Genomic DNA, 15,105 nt, shown 5'->3' with positions numbered 1-15,105 from the left:
CTACGGGATAGGCTGTCGGATCCATGCAACGATCCCACTCATTACTCGCTTGACATTTGAGGATTCTTGGAGAATCAGGGTCTTGGATTTTATAGATTACACGAACGGATGAGATCATATGTATTAGATACAAGGGAGGTTTACACCGTAACAAGGGGGATTTAAATCGGGGCAAGACGGATCCCATTTTCACCGGTTGAATTGCCAGCCATACCAAGGCCAGGGGTGCAACTCCTATCAAATGGGGTCGGGTAGAGGCCAATCGGTACCCAACCCCGAGGAACCATTTACTCAACTCGAACCCGTCCCGACCCAAGTTCCAACCCGACGAGGTTCAATTCGACCCGATCCAACGATCCCTTTTTCCCAACTTGATCCTACTCGACCCAAGTTTAACCCGACCTAACCCGAGTTTTCAAGCTTGGTAGAAAAAAAATGATTACAAAAATATCGGGTTTCACTTGGTCAGGTTGCCCAAGCCCTGAAGCCGAACCCGGCCCGAACTCAACCCGGCTTGGGAAAACTCAACCCGAACCCGAACTCGAGACCGACCGGACCCGACCCCCTTTTTCTTTTGGGTGGAGCTTTCCTCTACTACGTTGTAAATTCGGTGATATTTTGAGACAAACAAAACTTCGTAGCGGAGGACCGAAATCTGCCCTCAAACGAAATTTTCAGCTGCTATTTCTTCTACACTTCTACCGATATGTAACCCTCCTCTACTACTCTCCTCCTTCTCTCCTCTCCTTTTTACTCCCCCCCCCCCCCCCCCAACCTTTTTTTTTGTTCCAATTTGCTTACATGATAATTATCCCTCTCTATTTCTTCTCAAAAGCATTATGCTTTCTATAGATCTTTCGAGTAATTCGGATCAACTTCTCTCTGTTTTGGAACATGGGTTTTTCATTTTATGATTTTTCCAGATATGGGTCCTGAAAAAAATTCCACATATATTTTTTAATATTTTTATTCCAGATTAATCTTACAATTGAGGTTTTCTTTTGTTCAGTTATTTTATTTTATGCAATCCAATCTGAAGAGCTTCGTGAAATTTACATACACGTTTGAATAAATGAGAAAGTAATTTGATTCTTATTTCTTCCACCAAAAACAAATGAAAAAAGAAAAGAAAAGAAAGTAGTTTGATACCTAATCATCTAGAGATCTGTATTTGCTAATCAATTTCATTGAAAGCAGCATTTTTTCGGTAATCTGGTCACTTGATTTGTGGCAGAGTTTTATGTTGTGGTATAAGTAAAAAAAAAAAACAATATGAGAGTGCTGTTTGGATCATGTGTAGCATGTTGTGTGGTTGCTAATTTGATGATTTGTTTTAGGAATTTTCAGCATGATGAATTGTAAGGAATAGCTTCAGTTCTTGCCACAGTCTAATTTGTAAGATTTTCGCTTTTACTTTTGAAAATTCTGTTGTCAAGATGGATAGTGTGGCAATTGAAAGTAGTTGGTTTGATCTGATTTGATGACTTGTAGTTGTGTTATCCCTTTCATGGTGAATGTTTTAATCAAGGTTGCCACAGTGGGAATCGTTAGCGGGAATCGAAGGCTCCCAGGGAAGAATCCTGCTCAAGGTTGCCAGAGCAGGAATCGAAGGCTCCCAGGGAAGAATCCTGCTTCCTTGGTTTTAATTCCAAATTTAAATTCTGTTTTAGATGGACAGAGAAAGAAAATAATGGAGAATGATGTTCAGCGCTCCCTCTCTTCTAGGGCAGCATACCGCAGAGCAGACCGTAATAATCAAGGCCAACAAACTAAAGGTTTACAAACACATTATAGAGTTTAACCTTCTTTTATGGTAGGATTTGGATTTGAAGTCAAACTAAATGTTTACAAACACATTATAGAGTTAACTGTCTTTTATTGTAGGATTTGGATTTGAAGTCTGGATATTCTCTCACGTATTCAATTTGCGATTGTATTTTGTGGGATTCTTAGTTCTTACGTAGTGGAATAGTGTGGTGCGTGCAGATATTGAGGATGGTCTCTTTTCTCAAGGGAGGCTACCGCAAGATGGCCTGATGAAGATTGTTTGGAGGAGGGGTTTTATACGATTGTGTCTTGTAGTAGGAATTTTGTGGATGTTTCTCATTCTTGTTGTGCTATTATTTCATGTGTGGTCTTGCCAATCTTCTGCAGCATTCATTTCAGGTATTGTAGAGAATGTCTCAGCTATTAATATTTAGGTGATTACCATTTGAAGTGTTGCCCTTTTATTTTATTTATATTATGTATGGTCATTTTTGTTCTTAAAGATTCCTTGAACTGGAGTTATGATACAATTTCAAGTACTTGTAGAGTACTTCTCAGTTCTCATTGTTTAAATCCAGGCTTCATTAAGATCTTTTTCCCTTTTATGTGTGCGTGTGCATGTGCATATTTTTATTCTTGTCTTATCTTTTTTTTTTCTATTTATATTATCATAAGTGAAGCACTGAAAAAGGGAAAACGAGTTACATACCTTGGAAAGGGAAAAAATGTCCCCACTCCCCATGCCTTATGTACTCCACAATGTTGTCTCAACCAAGGTTTTAAATTCTGGTTTCGGAATGCGTTTCGGCCCTCACCGAAACCGAAAATTCAGCCGAAATTTCAAAATTTCTGACGAAATCTATCGAAATCAATTTAAGTAACATTTTATCCCGTACAAAATTTCGGCGAAATTACCGAAATTTCAGTAATTTCGGGATAATATTAAATAATGATTAAAAACCAGATTTTTTGGTGATATCCCTTAAATTTCGGCCCAAAATTTCGGGGGAAACGAAATTTCGATCGAAATTTTGTAACGTTTCAACTTCTCCCAATTTCGATTTCGGTCTCGATCGAAACCCGAAATTTCTTGAAATTTAAAACCTTGGTCTCAACTGACAATCCTTATATAAGAAAACATCTCACTTTGTTGGTGAGGTTGGGCTTTCTATGTACATAAGAGAAAATGACATCCCTTAGCTTAGTTAGCTAAGATTGTGAACAAGATCCAATGTTATGGTTAAATTTTGGCTGCAACTTTTGGTAAGCCAAACAAATTAGAAGGGTTAGCTAGACAGAACAACAAGCAAGCTTGTTCACAATCATATTGGCTTGGATGCATGGGATACATGCTTGTGCATGCGCCATGACTAGAATGCCGCGATGCTTCTCAGGCTAGTGGGTGCTGGGATAGAACTTCACAAAGGTAGTTGGAATTAAGTCCTAAACAGATTTAATTATATTACTATACATGTATAGCATGATTAAGGTGGCTTAATAATTGCCGCATGTTACCTATTTATGTAAGGGATATCAATGCTAGTTCCATACGCTAAGGGCAAAGCGGTTGTTGGTATGGAATCTGTTAGAAGATCTCTTCTAAATGATATTTACTGAAAGTTGTCGCAATTTGAAACTAGGATCGTGCGGACGGCCATTCCAACTATTCTGACGTTTCTCCTTCATATGCCACCATCATTCTGTCCCAAACTTCTGGAGTTGAGTTGACAACAAGAAGAAAAATTTAGCGGTTTTGGATGTAATTCACATATCCAAGAGAGTGATTCTTTGCCTCTATGAACTGAAAGAGTTATGTTTGGACCCACTGGTTATATTATCTGCAAAGCAAGGGTAAGGCTGCGTACCTCTAGCCCTCCCCAGATCCCGCAATGGCGGGAGCCTCGTGCACTAGGCCGTCCTTTTAGAGGGCGAGCCTTGGCGCAATGGTAAGGTTGCTCCATTGTGACCTGGTAGTCACGGGTTCGAGTCACGGAAACAAACTCTCTGCAAAGCAGGGGTAAGGCTGCGTACATCTAGCCCTCCCCAGGCCCCGCAATGGCGGGAGCATCCTGCACTGGGCTGCCCTTTTCCTCTTATAATTCGTGCAAGGCTTGGGTGATTTCCAAATTTACCTTGAGTTCTAGATCATTGATCCCCAATAAATACCTGAACAGTATTCACAACAATGTCTAAACCCCAGTCAAGTCAACTCAAGAATCAGTTGAATTGACTCGGTTTTGGGCATATCGAGTAGTGTCGACTCGTCAAAAACTCACTGCATGGATCATCGACTCAGCTGAGTTTTCAAAATCACTATTAAGTCGACCATCCGAACAGTCCATTAGGTAGGGTCCTTTTTGATATGAGTGTTGCACCTCCCAAGGAGTATCATCCTGGGAAATCCTTGTGTTCTAATATATTCATTTTTTTGAATGGTAGCAGCTTTATTAAGAAAAGGATGACCGAGATGGTCAGAACAATACAACCATGCAAGACAAACAGAAATGAAACCAGCACATCCAAAAGAAAAAGACAAAAAGAAAAGAAGCTCAAGGAGGGTGAGAGTCGAACAAAGCCAAAGACTCCATAGACACCCCCTCCCCAGCTTGGGAATCAGCCACAACATTAGCAGATCTCCTAACATGCTGGAAGACGATAGAGTTAAACCCCTCCCATTCTCTCATCTCATCGAAGAAGCGGTCAAATCTCCACGGATGACTATGAGATCCTTTAAGCCACCGAATAACATTTAGGGAATCTCCTTCTACCACCACTTGTCTCGAGCTACTAACATCCAAGAGCAAAATACCTTGATGCACTGCTCGCACCTCAGCCTCATTGGCATCTGCCATGCCAATCAGACCTGAAAAAGCCCAAATCACCTCTCCTGAATCATTCCTTAGAACTCCACCAATCCAGTGGGGCCCGGGTTTCCTAAGCTAGACCCATCAAAGTTTAGCTTCAGGAATCCAGGGAGAGGAGGAGACCACACAGGTACAGTCTTTACCTTTTACCGCCTGCTCGAGCACACCTCCTGCCACCCATTCGACAAGTCAAAGGCAGAGAGGAATCTGAAACAAGGGAGAGTTCTAACCCACGATATAATCAAAGCTACCACTTTGAAATAAAGATACGATGGATTTTTTGCATAACCTTTGAAGACTCTAGCATTCATAGTTTCGAAGACAAGAGTGATGCACCTCCCAAAGAGGCAAAGACAAATACTTCCCATGAGTCAAGTTTATGGTCCAAGTGCTCCACCATTGGGTCCCAAAGGGCTTTAGGAGGCATTCAAATTCATACTGAATGTCCCAAATAAAGAAAAAGGGAGAGTCTCATTTTTAAATCGTAATCTTCTGGTCATCACCTCCATCAATATCTCCTCGACTCTAATGCTCATAATCAAACTCTCTCTCAGATTCACATCTAAATTACTTCAAAACTTTGATAATCAATTTCGAGTGATGATCTGGTGTCATGATCATCAACGAACTGAAGTGTAATCTGAAAGTCTGGATTGAGCACCTTAAATCCTTTAATCTACTCAAGATATACAACCCGTTTCATCAATCTACTGACTTCTTCAGATACTATAGTGAGCCAGAAACACGGTAATTGGCCTCCTAGTCTCAAACCTTTTTTGCTCTTGAAAATCCTTTGGATGTGCTATTAACTGAAGTAGGGAACCAAGCCTATGATATGCAAGTCCGGATTCACGCTCTCAACCAGTCCAGTTCCATCAGGCCTAACATCTTGTAATCTAGAAAACTATTCTCAACATAATCACATCCCTTCTCTATGTCCATCTTACCCACAATGCCCACTTTACCTTTTAAGTCTCTTGACACTAAGCATTTTTAGGAAAACAGTACTGTAGGTGTATTGTTTCCATGAGGTATCCTCATTGTCGTGATGATAGTATCATGTTTTCTTTGGATTTTGTCCATTGTTTAATTATCACTTCTTAATTGTCCTGGGTTCATGATTGAAACCAGTTTATTGAAATTGCTGGGCCTAATTTTCTCTCTCTGAATTATATGGTTCTCACTTGCACTATCTGTAGGTATTTGTAGAAGAGACAGCAAGCTGTTTATTATTTTGGACAATATGGGATTTGTTCCAAAACCACAACATCGTAAGATTATGATATTAGAGGATCTCCTTTATTAGTAAGGCTTTTCTTTGCGATATTAAGGTTCAAATGATGCCGTTTTTGTGTTGGTAATGCAATTAGGTTGCCCAATTCCTCTTTCGGATGACCCAGATGCTGTAGTCATTCCTAAAAGAGAAACTCCTGACACAGTTCCTAAAAGTTTATCATATATTTTGGAGGATGAGCTTGCAAAGAGTGAACCAGAGACAACTCCACTATTTGGAGGAAACCAAAGCTGGGCGCAGAGAGAGGAGAGTTTTAAACTGAATTCAACCATGAAGGTACTCAACTCAACTCAACTCAACTAAGCCTTTGTCCCAAACTAGTTGGGGTCGGCTTCATAGAAAAGTGGCAAAGTTTACGGCCAGCTGCCAACATGACGCCTACCCTCCTCCTTTATCCTGGATCGGTAGACTTCTTATAATATGAACCACATAACTCCAGCTTGAAAGTCCTTGTTCTTGTAGATTTTATTATATCTAGAAATTGAAAGTTATCTGCTAATGCTACTATTTAAGGACAGGCTTGTGTAATTGAACTGTTCTCTTATGCTCAAATCCTCACCCCCAAGTTTAGTTCGTTATAGAACCTCCTTTATAGCAACACTTGTTTAAACCTCATAAAGGCATGCTATTTTCCTATGATAATAACAGTTCCGACGCAAGTAAATCTTGATTGCATTTATGCACCTGCATGTTTTTCACCCAACCTTGTAATTTTCTTTTACCAGGGTTCATGATATTCCATCTGTCTTGACTATCTAATGGCTATATTAGCTTCTGTTAGGAACATAATTTGGTAAATTTTTTCTGGCGGCTTCATAGAAAAGTGGCAAAGTTTACGGCCAGCTGCCAACCTGACGCCTACCCTCCTCCTTTATCCTGGCTCGGTAGACTTCTTATAATATGAACCACATAACTCCAGCTTGAAAATTCTTGTTCTTGTAGATTATATTATATCTAGAAATTGAAAGTTATCTGCTAATGCTACTATTTAAGGACAGGCTTGTGTAATTGAACTGTTCTCTTATGTTCAAATCCTCGCCTCCAAGTTTAGTTCGTTATAGAACCTCCTTTATAGCAACATTTGTTTAAACCTCATAAAGGCATGCTATTTTCCTATGATAATAACAGTTCTGATGCAAGTAAATCTTGATTGCATTATGCACCTGCATGTTTTTCACCCAATCCTGTAATTTTGGTTTACTAGGGTTCATGATATTCCATTTGTCTTGACTGTCTAATGGCTATATTAGCTTCTGTTAGGAACATAATTTGGTAAAATATTTTCTGGTACCTTGATGCTCATACCCTCTGTAGGACCTTATGCTGTTGGAAAATACTGAAGAGTTTGAACCTCCTGTCATTGCTTGGCCTTTGTTACTGAGGGTAACATTGAACTTAATTATATCAAACTGCAATATGAACCCCTGTTCATCATTGTGCAGCATTCTTTGGATCATTTGCTGCAGAATGTTAACCCCTTTTCTCGAAAATTAGATTTTATTTATATGCTGTGTTGTCTTTTTGTTGTTTAAACAGCTGTAAAAGGTTATTACAGTTCCTAAAAATCTCTCATAAGCCAATTAAAAAAGAAAAAGACAAGCTCAGTTTGTGCAATTATTACAACATTATGGGGCCCACTGTATTTTAAGCCGTCGGTGTAGCTAAGTTAGCTACACGTATCTGTAGCTACACTTTTCTCATATATATATATATATATATATATATATATATATATATACATGTTCCCTTGATTTCTTTTTGAAATGATGAGAGATTTTATTAAAAAAGAAAAGGGGGTACAATACAAAGGAATCCTGCTACCGAGATGGTCGGAGCAATACAGAGGAAAGAAACAAAAACAAAAAATGGGAACAACACACTGGAAATATCAAGGGGGGAGCTTGTCAAACATCTCCATTCTCATCTACATGCTCAGCCTAGCAACTCCAGACTCTGTGTGCTTTTCAAATTTCAAACTGTGTTCGATTTAAACTATTCCAACCTTTTCTCAAAGGATCCTTATCCATATCCCACACTCACATATCAGATCCTTGTGGTATCTATATCCTAAGATTTTGAATCTTGGATGATCTCATTAATAGGGTCACATTGGTCAAGGCCACTTCGTTGAAACTATAAGCATAGTGAAATAGAACCCCAAAAGGACTGGTGAGGAATACAAGAATAAAATCCATTTGTTACTTGGGATGAGATTTGCATGCTGAAGTTAGGAAGGACTTGTAGATGTAAATATTTTAGGAAAACTGGTTTGTCTTGGGAAAGTGTCAGCTTCCTGTGAATGGAGTGAAAATGTTATGAGGTTTCGTCGTTCAGGACAAATGTGTAAAGACGGGCCATGTCTTTCATTTTAGAGGTTAGAACATGATTGATTAGATTTTTTATTTTCTCTCCCATCTCAATCATACCTGTTCTTCTTCTTTTGAGTTGAGACTCCCGAAAATGAGCGTTTGAGGTGTCTTTTGGTTTCTTACTTGCTATGCTTTAATTTTCCTTTTCTTTTTGGACTACTGTGACTCTCTGCTACTGTTCATTCCTTTCACGAAATTTGAGAAACCCAGTAGCCTATCTATGGCGAAGATTACCCAAAGATACATGGTCTCTATCTCTTGCATTGGTACATATTAAAAATGTGTTCCTTGCACCTGCTTGAGTTCACATGCTGTTATAGTGATCAGCAATGCCAATCAGTAACAGGCAAATCTTCAAAGTTTTATCAGAGCATGCCTCAAAATACTATCCCCAATAACTTCCATTTAATGATACTGAGTGCATGTATCTTCACCAGCCATCTGGTTCTCAACCTCCTAAATAGATGATGGATTACTGGGAAAGAGTCTAAATGCTCTTTTGAAAGAGTTATTTTATTTGCGATAGCATGTACCATGCGTACAGAACACGACTTAATATAAATTTTACTGTGTCATCTCAGTTTTTTTTCATGTGAATATCATTGTGTCCTAAAAATATGTTATTAACCACTTGTATGTGGGTCCCTTTATCAAAATAGATCAAGAAGATTTTTTTTTTGAAAAGTTTTTTTTTTAAATGGCAAAGTTTTTTTTTCAAGAAGAATTGTTTATTTGCTCTTTATCTTTGATCCTGTTGTGTGCCAGCATTATAGACACTGCAAGCTGGAAATTTGTATTGGTATTCACATGCTGTCTTTCAGGTTCACTGTGGTTTTATGAAAAACGGAGGTGCAGAGATGGATGCAGTGGACATCAAGTATGCCAAGAAATGTAAGTTTGTGGTTGCCTCTGGCATTTTTGATGGTTATGATACCCCTCATCAACCTTCAAATATAAGCCTTCGTTCCCAAAAGCTCTTTTGTTTTCTTATGGTGGTGGACGAGAACTCCCTTGATTTCATCAGACAAAATGTTAGTGTCAGAGAGGATAGTGATGGGGGAAAATGGGTTGGTATTTGGCGTCTTGTGTTAGTACGCCATCCTCCATATGATGAGCCCAGAAGGAATGGGAAGGTTCCTAAGATCCTAGCCCACAGGCTATTTCCTAATGCACAGTATAGCATTTGGATTGATGGAAAGATGGAGCTTATAGTCGACCCATTGCTTATTCTCGAAAGGTGCGATCCTTGTCTTTTTTGACCGGACCATTGTCCTCTTTAATATTTCTCTTTTATATTTGATTTGAATATAAATAATCACGTCTACCCAAATCATTGACTGGGCTAGTGGCTAGACTCATGTGTTGACATTCTGCTATCTTGGGTTTGAGTCGTTGGTCAAATTACATTAGTATTTTACTATTTTAATACTGACAATACTTACCAAACCCTAAAATACACAAGCAATTCCATCTATATAATTTGCAGATACCTGTGGCGTGGGAAGCACACATTTGCTATTGCTCGTCACAAACACCACCAGAGTATATATGAGGAGGCTGACGCGATCAAAAGAAGGAAGCGATATGCACGGCCTCTCATCGACCTTCACATGAAAATATATCTTTACGAGGGAATGGAACCATGGAGTCCAGAGAATGGGACACTTAGCGGTAAGAAAAAGAAACTTCCCGGTCAATTCACATTGGTTTTTCTTTTCTTTTTTGGAACGGTCAAAGTGACATGGGTGCAATATGAGGACTTCCCAGGAGGTCACCCAAGAGCAGGGAACAATGTGTATAATGAAAAATCCTTTCGCATTCGTCGGAGGCTTAACTCCATAAGAGAGTTATTAAAGAATAGAGTGATAACTATTGATTATGTAAGATCGATAGACAAATTTCACATTGTTTAGTTAATGATATTAATATGCGATGACAAAATGCAGATGTGCCGGAGGGAGCTGTCATCATACGGGAACACACGGCACTGACCAACTTGTTCAGCTGTCTGTGGTTCAATGAGGTCAACCTCTTCACGCCGAGGGATCAGCTGAGTTTCGGCTACATAGTCTACAGGTTAGCAGGGTCATTCAAGTTCTTTATGTTTCCCAACTGTGAATACAATTCATTGTTCATATTACATAGACATACTAGGGAGCATTCTTCTGTTATTGAGTGGGTTAAGTCTTTGGATGAATTTAAAGGGAATAGTAGTGGATTAAAAGAGACCAGAGGGGGTTTAGGCCTGTGGTCTCCTTATCCTGGAGACTTGAACTCAGTTGAACTCCCAACTGTTCCAAGGACATTACAGGCAGGCTGAGAAAATAATACAAGGCATTTTTTTTTAATCTTGAAGTTAAGCAATCTCTCCTGCCTGTATTTAAGAAGTAAGTTTTTGATTGTGGATTTATTTGGTCTGTTCCAACTTCCCTTTAGGTAGAGCATACAGAAATACATAATAGGAAAAAAACCTTTATATATCTTGAGCATGTTTTCACTATGAGACTCTTGACGTATCCTTGTTAAGGTCAACTTGGTTACAATTGGCGAATGAATGGACTCGTTAGCTCTTCAAAGAAACCATGGGACCTAGTTCAATAAAATCTTTCACTATATAAATAATGACTTATAAAGATTGTGTCTAGCTAAAGATAATCAATCTAGAAGATAACAGCAACAAGAACTTAGGGCTACAATAACTCTCTCCCTCCCTCCCTCCATGTGATTTGTGTTTGGGTGAATTTGCTTCTTGCTGTGATTTTGTGTTATCAAAGCTTTGTTCTTTGATCTTGATTTTCTACAGAGTGAAGTTTATGGCCATTGAAGATAGAGATCATCTAATAGGGCCCCACCTGAGATCTCTCATTGCATAAGAGCGGATTTGATAGCCTTTAAAGATAAGATTATCTGATGGACCCTACCTTAGAGCTTACATTGTCCAGGAGTGGGGCTATTAGCCATTGGCGGTAGATCATTTAATAGGCCCCACCTTGGATCTCACTTTATCCAAGAGTGGGGCTATTGTTATTTTTATTCATAAAAAAGGTAGTGCTGTGATAATAATATTATGAAGAAAAGGTAGTACCTAGGAACTGGAAAATTTCATTTGGCTACTTGTAAAATGAATGATTTCATTAATCTTATTTAATTGCATAAGATCAATGCTTATATATATAGCACTTAAAAGGATAAACATGAAATTATGAAGAGAGATTAAGATAAGAAGCAGAAGATATAAGGATGAGTAGGGTAATGCTTGAAGAAAAGTTTTGTACACTTAGTTTGCGTCCAACCATGAACCAGACCAAACCATCTAGTCCCTAATTTAACCTAACTACTTACTCTAACATAGTATACTAATCTAACACCTTGCCGAGCTAACGATTAGAACTTGTTTGATGTAATCTGTTCTTACATAACGTAAAATCGACATACGTTTGATTACAATAAAATACTTCTAACGTTCAGATCGAGCAACACATCTTCACAATTAAACCATCTGTAAACATTTCTTCTGCCACTAACAAGATCAAAACATATAGGAATTAAAGAAATTTAAAGGTGACCACAGTCATATTGAGCATGGCTAAATGGATTTCCAAAGAAAATCCTAACAATTGCAAGGATCAATAACATCTTAGCCGTTGATGAGGTCCCAAGCATCAATCCTACGAGATACGTAGTTGTAGACAGCATCAAAATCCTCGTCTTCCGTTCTTTGATGTAATTATCCAGCCCAAATTCGAATCTTATTCGCAGATTGCGATCATTACTACTTTGATCTAGACAAATCTCTTTTGCCAAGCATCTAGCTAGCACGATGGCGTCTTCAAGGCCTGCGGACCCACCTTGCCCGAGGAATGGGCCCATTACATGCATTGCGTCCCCAGCCACTGTCATTGTAGCAATCCGAAATCTGGCCAATAATAGATCCCATGGGGCCCGATATCTTATTTGTGTGTAGCTCAGCGAGTCGAGATCGCTGTTCTTCACCATTTCAGTTATTTCTGCAGGAAAATCCTTCATTTCTTCCACCATTGCTTCTTTTAAAACCTCGGGCTCGCGAGAAACTCGGGAATCTGTTCACATGTCTTCTAAATTGAGTATCAAGAACAAATTTTACACCTATTTTCCACTTAAAAACGGGCATAAAATTTGTTTTAAGCACATTTTACGAATAAAGTCCGGAGTGAATCTATGAAAAAACATTGCAAGAAAAACTCCATTCCGGGGAGTGAAAAATAAACCGTTCCCATAAATCCGTCGCTATAGACAATTTTTAAAGACAAAATAAATTTTGTCATTACTAAACTATTAGCAAGCCGACTCCAACTAGTTTGGGACAAAGGCTTAGTTGAGTTGAGTTATTACTGAACTATTAGCAACGATTTAATATACCCTATATCATTAGCAACACTTTTCTACAGTCCGTCTCCGAAAGTTTTCATTATACCAAATTATTTCATTTTTTACATAATAATTAGCGACGGATTTTTATCTGCGCATGAAGTTCAATATATTTGAAAAAGTATAGTGGGGTCCTCTTCATAGGATGATCCAAACAGGTCATTTGTTGGCCCACAACATAAATTGGTTGTACCCCATGGATCATCTCCATAGGAGCCAATTTATGTTGTGGCCAACAAATGAACGGTTTGGATCATTCTATGAAGTGGGCCATTATTTTGCTCCATGCATAGCATGGGCCGAATGCTATATATATGTGTGTCTATTTAAGGAGTCGAGTGTATAAAAAATCAGCTCTATTATCCTAACCCTTCCATTTGTTGGGTGAAAAATGGGCAGATTTGTGGATAAGCAGTATCTGTCCCCTCTCCCTCCCACACACACAACAATTGGACACCCTAAGATGATCCAATGGAGCTGATTTTTGGTACACACCCCATCCATGATGGGGCCTTTCAAATGAATGGTTAGCATATGTGGGCCAACCCTTGTTTTCTGCACTCAAGCGCAGATAAGCTATTTGCGCTCGAGCGCAAGAATTATTTTCTCATATATATATATATATATATATATATATATATATATATATATATATATATATGAGAAAACTGTTGGTGCGCTTAAGCTCATCATTTTTTTTTTGGTGCGCTTAAGTTGTTATAACGCCTCCCATTCGTTTAAATGTTTGGGTCCCACTTAAGCGCACCAATGAGAGGTGTTATAACAACTTAAGCGCACCAAAAAAATGGTGCACTTAAGCTCACTGTATTTTAAGCCGTTGGTGTAGCTAAGTTAGCTACACGTATGTGTAGCTACACTTTTCTCATATATATATATATATATATATATATATATATATATATATATATATATATATATATATTAGGAAAATGTTTATGTGGTATCGCGCAGCCTGAGCAGCCCTCTAAATACGCCATCTCCCATAATTGTTTGACTCATCCAACCCATTCATTCTGTACGTTATAGGTAGGATTATGGTTATGGTTAGGATTATGGGTTATGGTTAGGGTTATGATTTGTGGAGGTTTTGAAATGGATGGCTAGAAATTAGGCTCCTATAGATCGAATGGTTAGGATTATGGTATGGAGATGGTTTCTTAGGAATGCCTTATCTATGTGAATGCCTTACACACAGTTCATGAGGTGGCGCTCACAAAACATAGGGGCCCCACTTTGTTTGGATGATCCAAAGCATTCATTTGATAGGCCCTCACATAGATAGAGTGCCCACAAAAAACTAGGTCGATAGCATCATCTTAACCCTTCCATTTGTGGAGGTTTAGATTTATACCCATCCATTTTAACCTCTACAAATGGAAGGGTTAGGATGATCCTATGAAGTTGATTTTTTGTGGGCACCCTATCTATGTGAGGGCCTATCAAATGAATGCTTTGGATCATCCAAACAAAGTGACCTCCTATGTTTTGTGAGCGCCACCTCATATAAAGTAGCGCTAGCGCCACCCCAGGAACCCTTTTCTGTGTGTGTGTGTGTGTGTGTGAGTGAGCGTACTCGGTCGAGTAGATAAGCTTATCTACTCGTTCCATAGGATCATCCTAACCCATCCAACAATGGAGGGAAAAATGGGCAGATTTGTGGTCAAATTGTGTCTGTCCATTTTCCCCCATTTTCCCTCCACATTTGGATGGATTAGGATGATCCTATGGATCTGATTTTTTGTAGACACCCTATGTAGGTAAAGGGCATTTCAAATGAACGGTTTGGATCACCCAAACAATGTGGGCCCCCGCTTTTTATAGCTCGACCGAGTACATAAGCTTATCTACTTGACCGAGTACACTCATTTTTCCGATATATATATATATATATATATATATATATATATGAGAAAACGGTTTCTACACATATGTGTAGAGAGTTCTCTACACACTAGCTTAAAATACAGTGGGGGCCCACATTGTTTGGGTGATCCAAACCATTCATTTTTAAGGCCCTCACATATATAGGGTGTCCACAAAAAATCAGATCCATAGGGTCATCTTAACCATTCGAATTGTGGAGGCAAAAAATGGACTAATTTGTGAAGGTTTAAAGACGTCCATTTTACCTCCACACATCGTAGGGTTAGAATGATCTTATGGATTTGATTTTTTGTAGACACCCTATCTATATGAGGGCCTTTAAAATGGATGGCTTGGATCAGCCAAACAATGTGGGCCCCCACTGTATTTTAAGCTAGTGTGTAGAGAACTCTCTACACATATGTGTAGGAACCGTTTTCTCATACATATATATATATATATATATATATATATATATATATATGAGGAAAATGATTGTGAGCTTGAAGCTCATATAGCT

The 15,105-nt window shown here is 38.7% G+C and overlaps 2 protein-coding genes across 12 annotated transcripts in view; one reads left to right on the top strand and one right to left on the bottom strand.

Moving 5' to 3' along the window:
• The first annotated feature begins 603 nt into the window (after positions 1-603).
• On the top strand, positions 604-10,642 carry LOC143886558 (putative hexosyltransferase MUCI70). Of its 7 annotated transcripts, none has more exons than XM_077390596.1 (9): positions 604-708; positions 1,338-1,395; positions 1,529-1,775; positions 1,987-2,166; positions 5,831-5,902; positions 6,002-6,201; positions 9,116-9,531; positions 9,781-9,965; positions 10,241-10,642. In XM_077390596.1, exons 3-9 carry the CDS (start codon positions 1,691-1,693, stop codon positions 10,612-10,614), a joined length of 1,512 nt encoding a protein of 503 aa, XP_077246711.1. In that variant the 5' UTR covers positions 604-708; positions 1,338-1,395; positions 1,529-1,690; the 3' UTR covers positions 10,615-10,642. The 7 variants fall into 7 exon arrangements, with proteins under 7 accessions (XP_077246711.1, XP_077246709.1, XP_077246712.1 ...); XM_077390594.1 differs by having other exon boundaries at positions 1,492-1,775; XM_077390597.1 differs by having other exon boundaries at positions 606-708; positions 1,348-1,395.
• A 1,068-nt stretch (positions 10,643-11,710) lies between these two features.
• LOC143886555 (monooxygenase 1-like) overlaps positions 11,711-15,105 on the bottom strand; it is a 32,381-nt gene continuing 28,986 nt past the window's right edge. For all 5 annotated transcript variants that reach the window (XM_077390584.1, XM_077390583.1, XM_077390585.1 and 2 more), the window contains one exon: positions 11,711-12,373. In XM_077390584.1, coding sequence (XP_077246699.1) covers positions 11,850-12,373 — 524 coding nt within the window. In that variant the 3' untranslated portion in view covers positions 11,711-11,849. The remainder of the gene's footprint in view (positions 12,374-15,105) is intronic.

The sequence above is a fragment of the Tasmannia lanceolata genome, unplaced genomic scaffold (genome assembly GCF_043159265.1).
Source record: "Tasmannia lanceolata isolate RefF3 unplaced genomic scaffold, GAP_Taslan_0.1 ptg000011l, whole genome shotgun sequence".
NCBI lineage: Eukaryota > Viridiplantae > Streptophyta > Magnoliopsida > Canellales > Winteraceae > Tasmannia > Tasmannia lanceolata.
Note: the sequence above shows the minus strand (reverse complement) of the source record. Positions and strands in the feature narration are given on the sequence as shown.

Bases quoted from the DNA above. Each gene is read 5' to 3' on its own strand.
- LOC143886558 (XM_077390594.1), top strand. From the start codon at position 1,508: ATGGTGAATGTTTTAATCAAGGTTGCCACAGTGGGAATCGTTAGCGGG. The intron at 1,776-1,986 runs GTTTACAAACAC...TGGTGCGTGCAG, and splicing joins TCAAGGCCAACAAACTAAAG to ATATTGAGGATGGTCTCTTT. The intron at 6,202-9,115 runs GTACTCAACTCA...GCTGTCTTTCAG, and splicing joins AACTGAATTCAACCATGAAG to GTTCACTGTGGTTTTATGAA.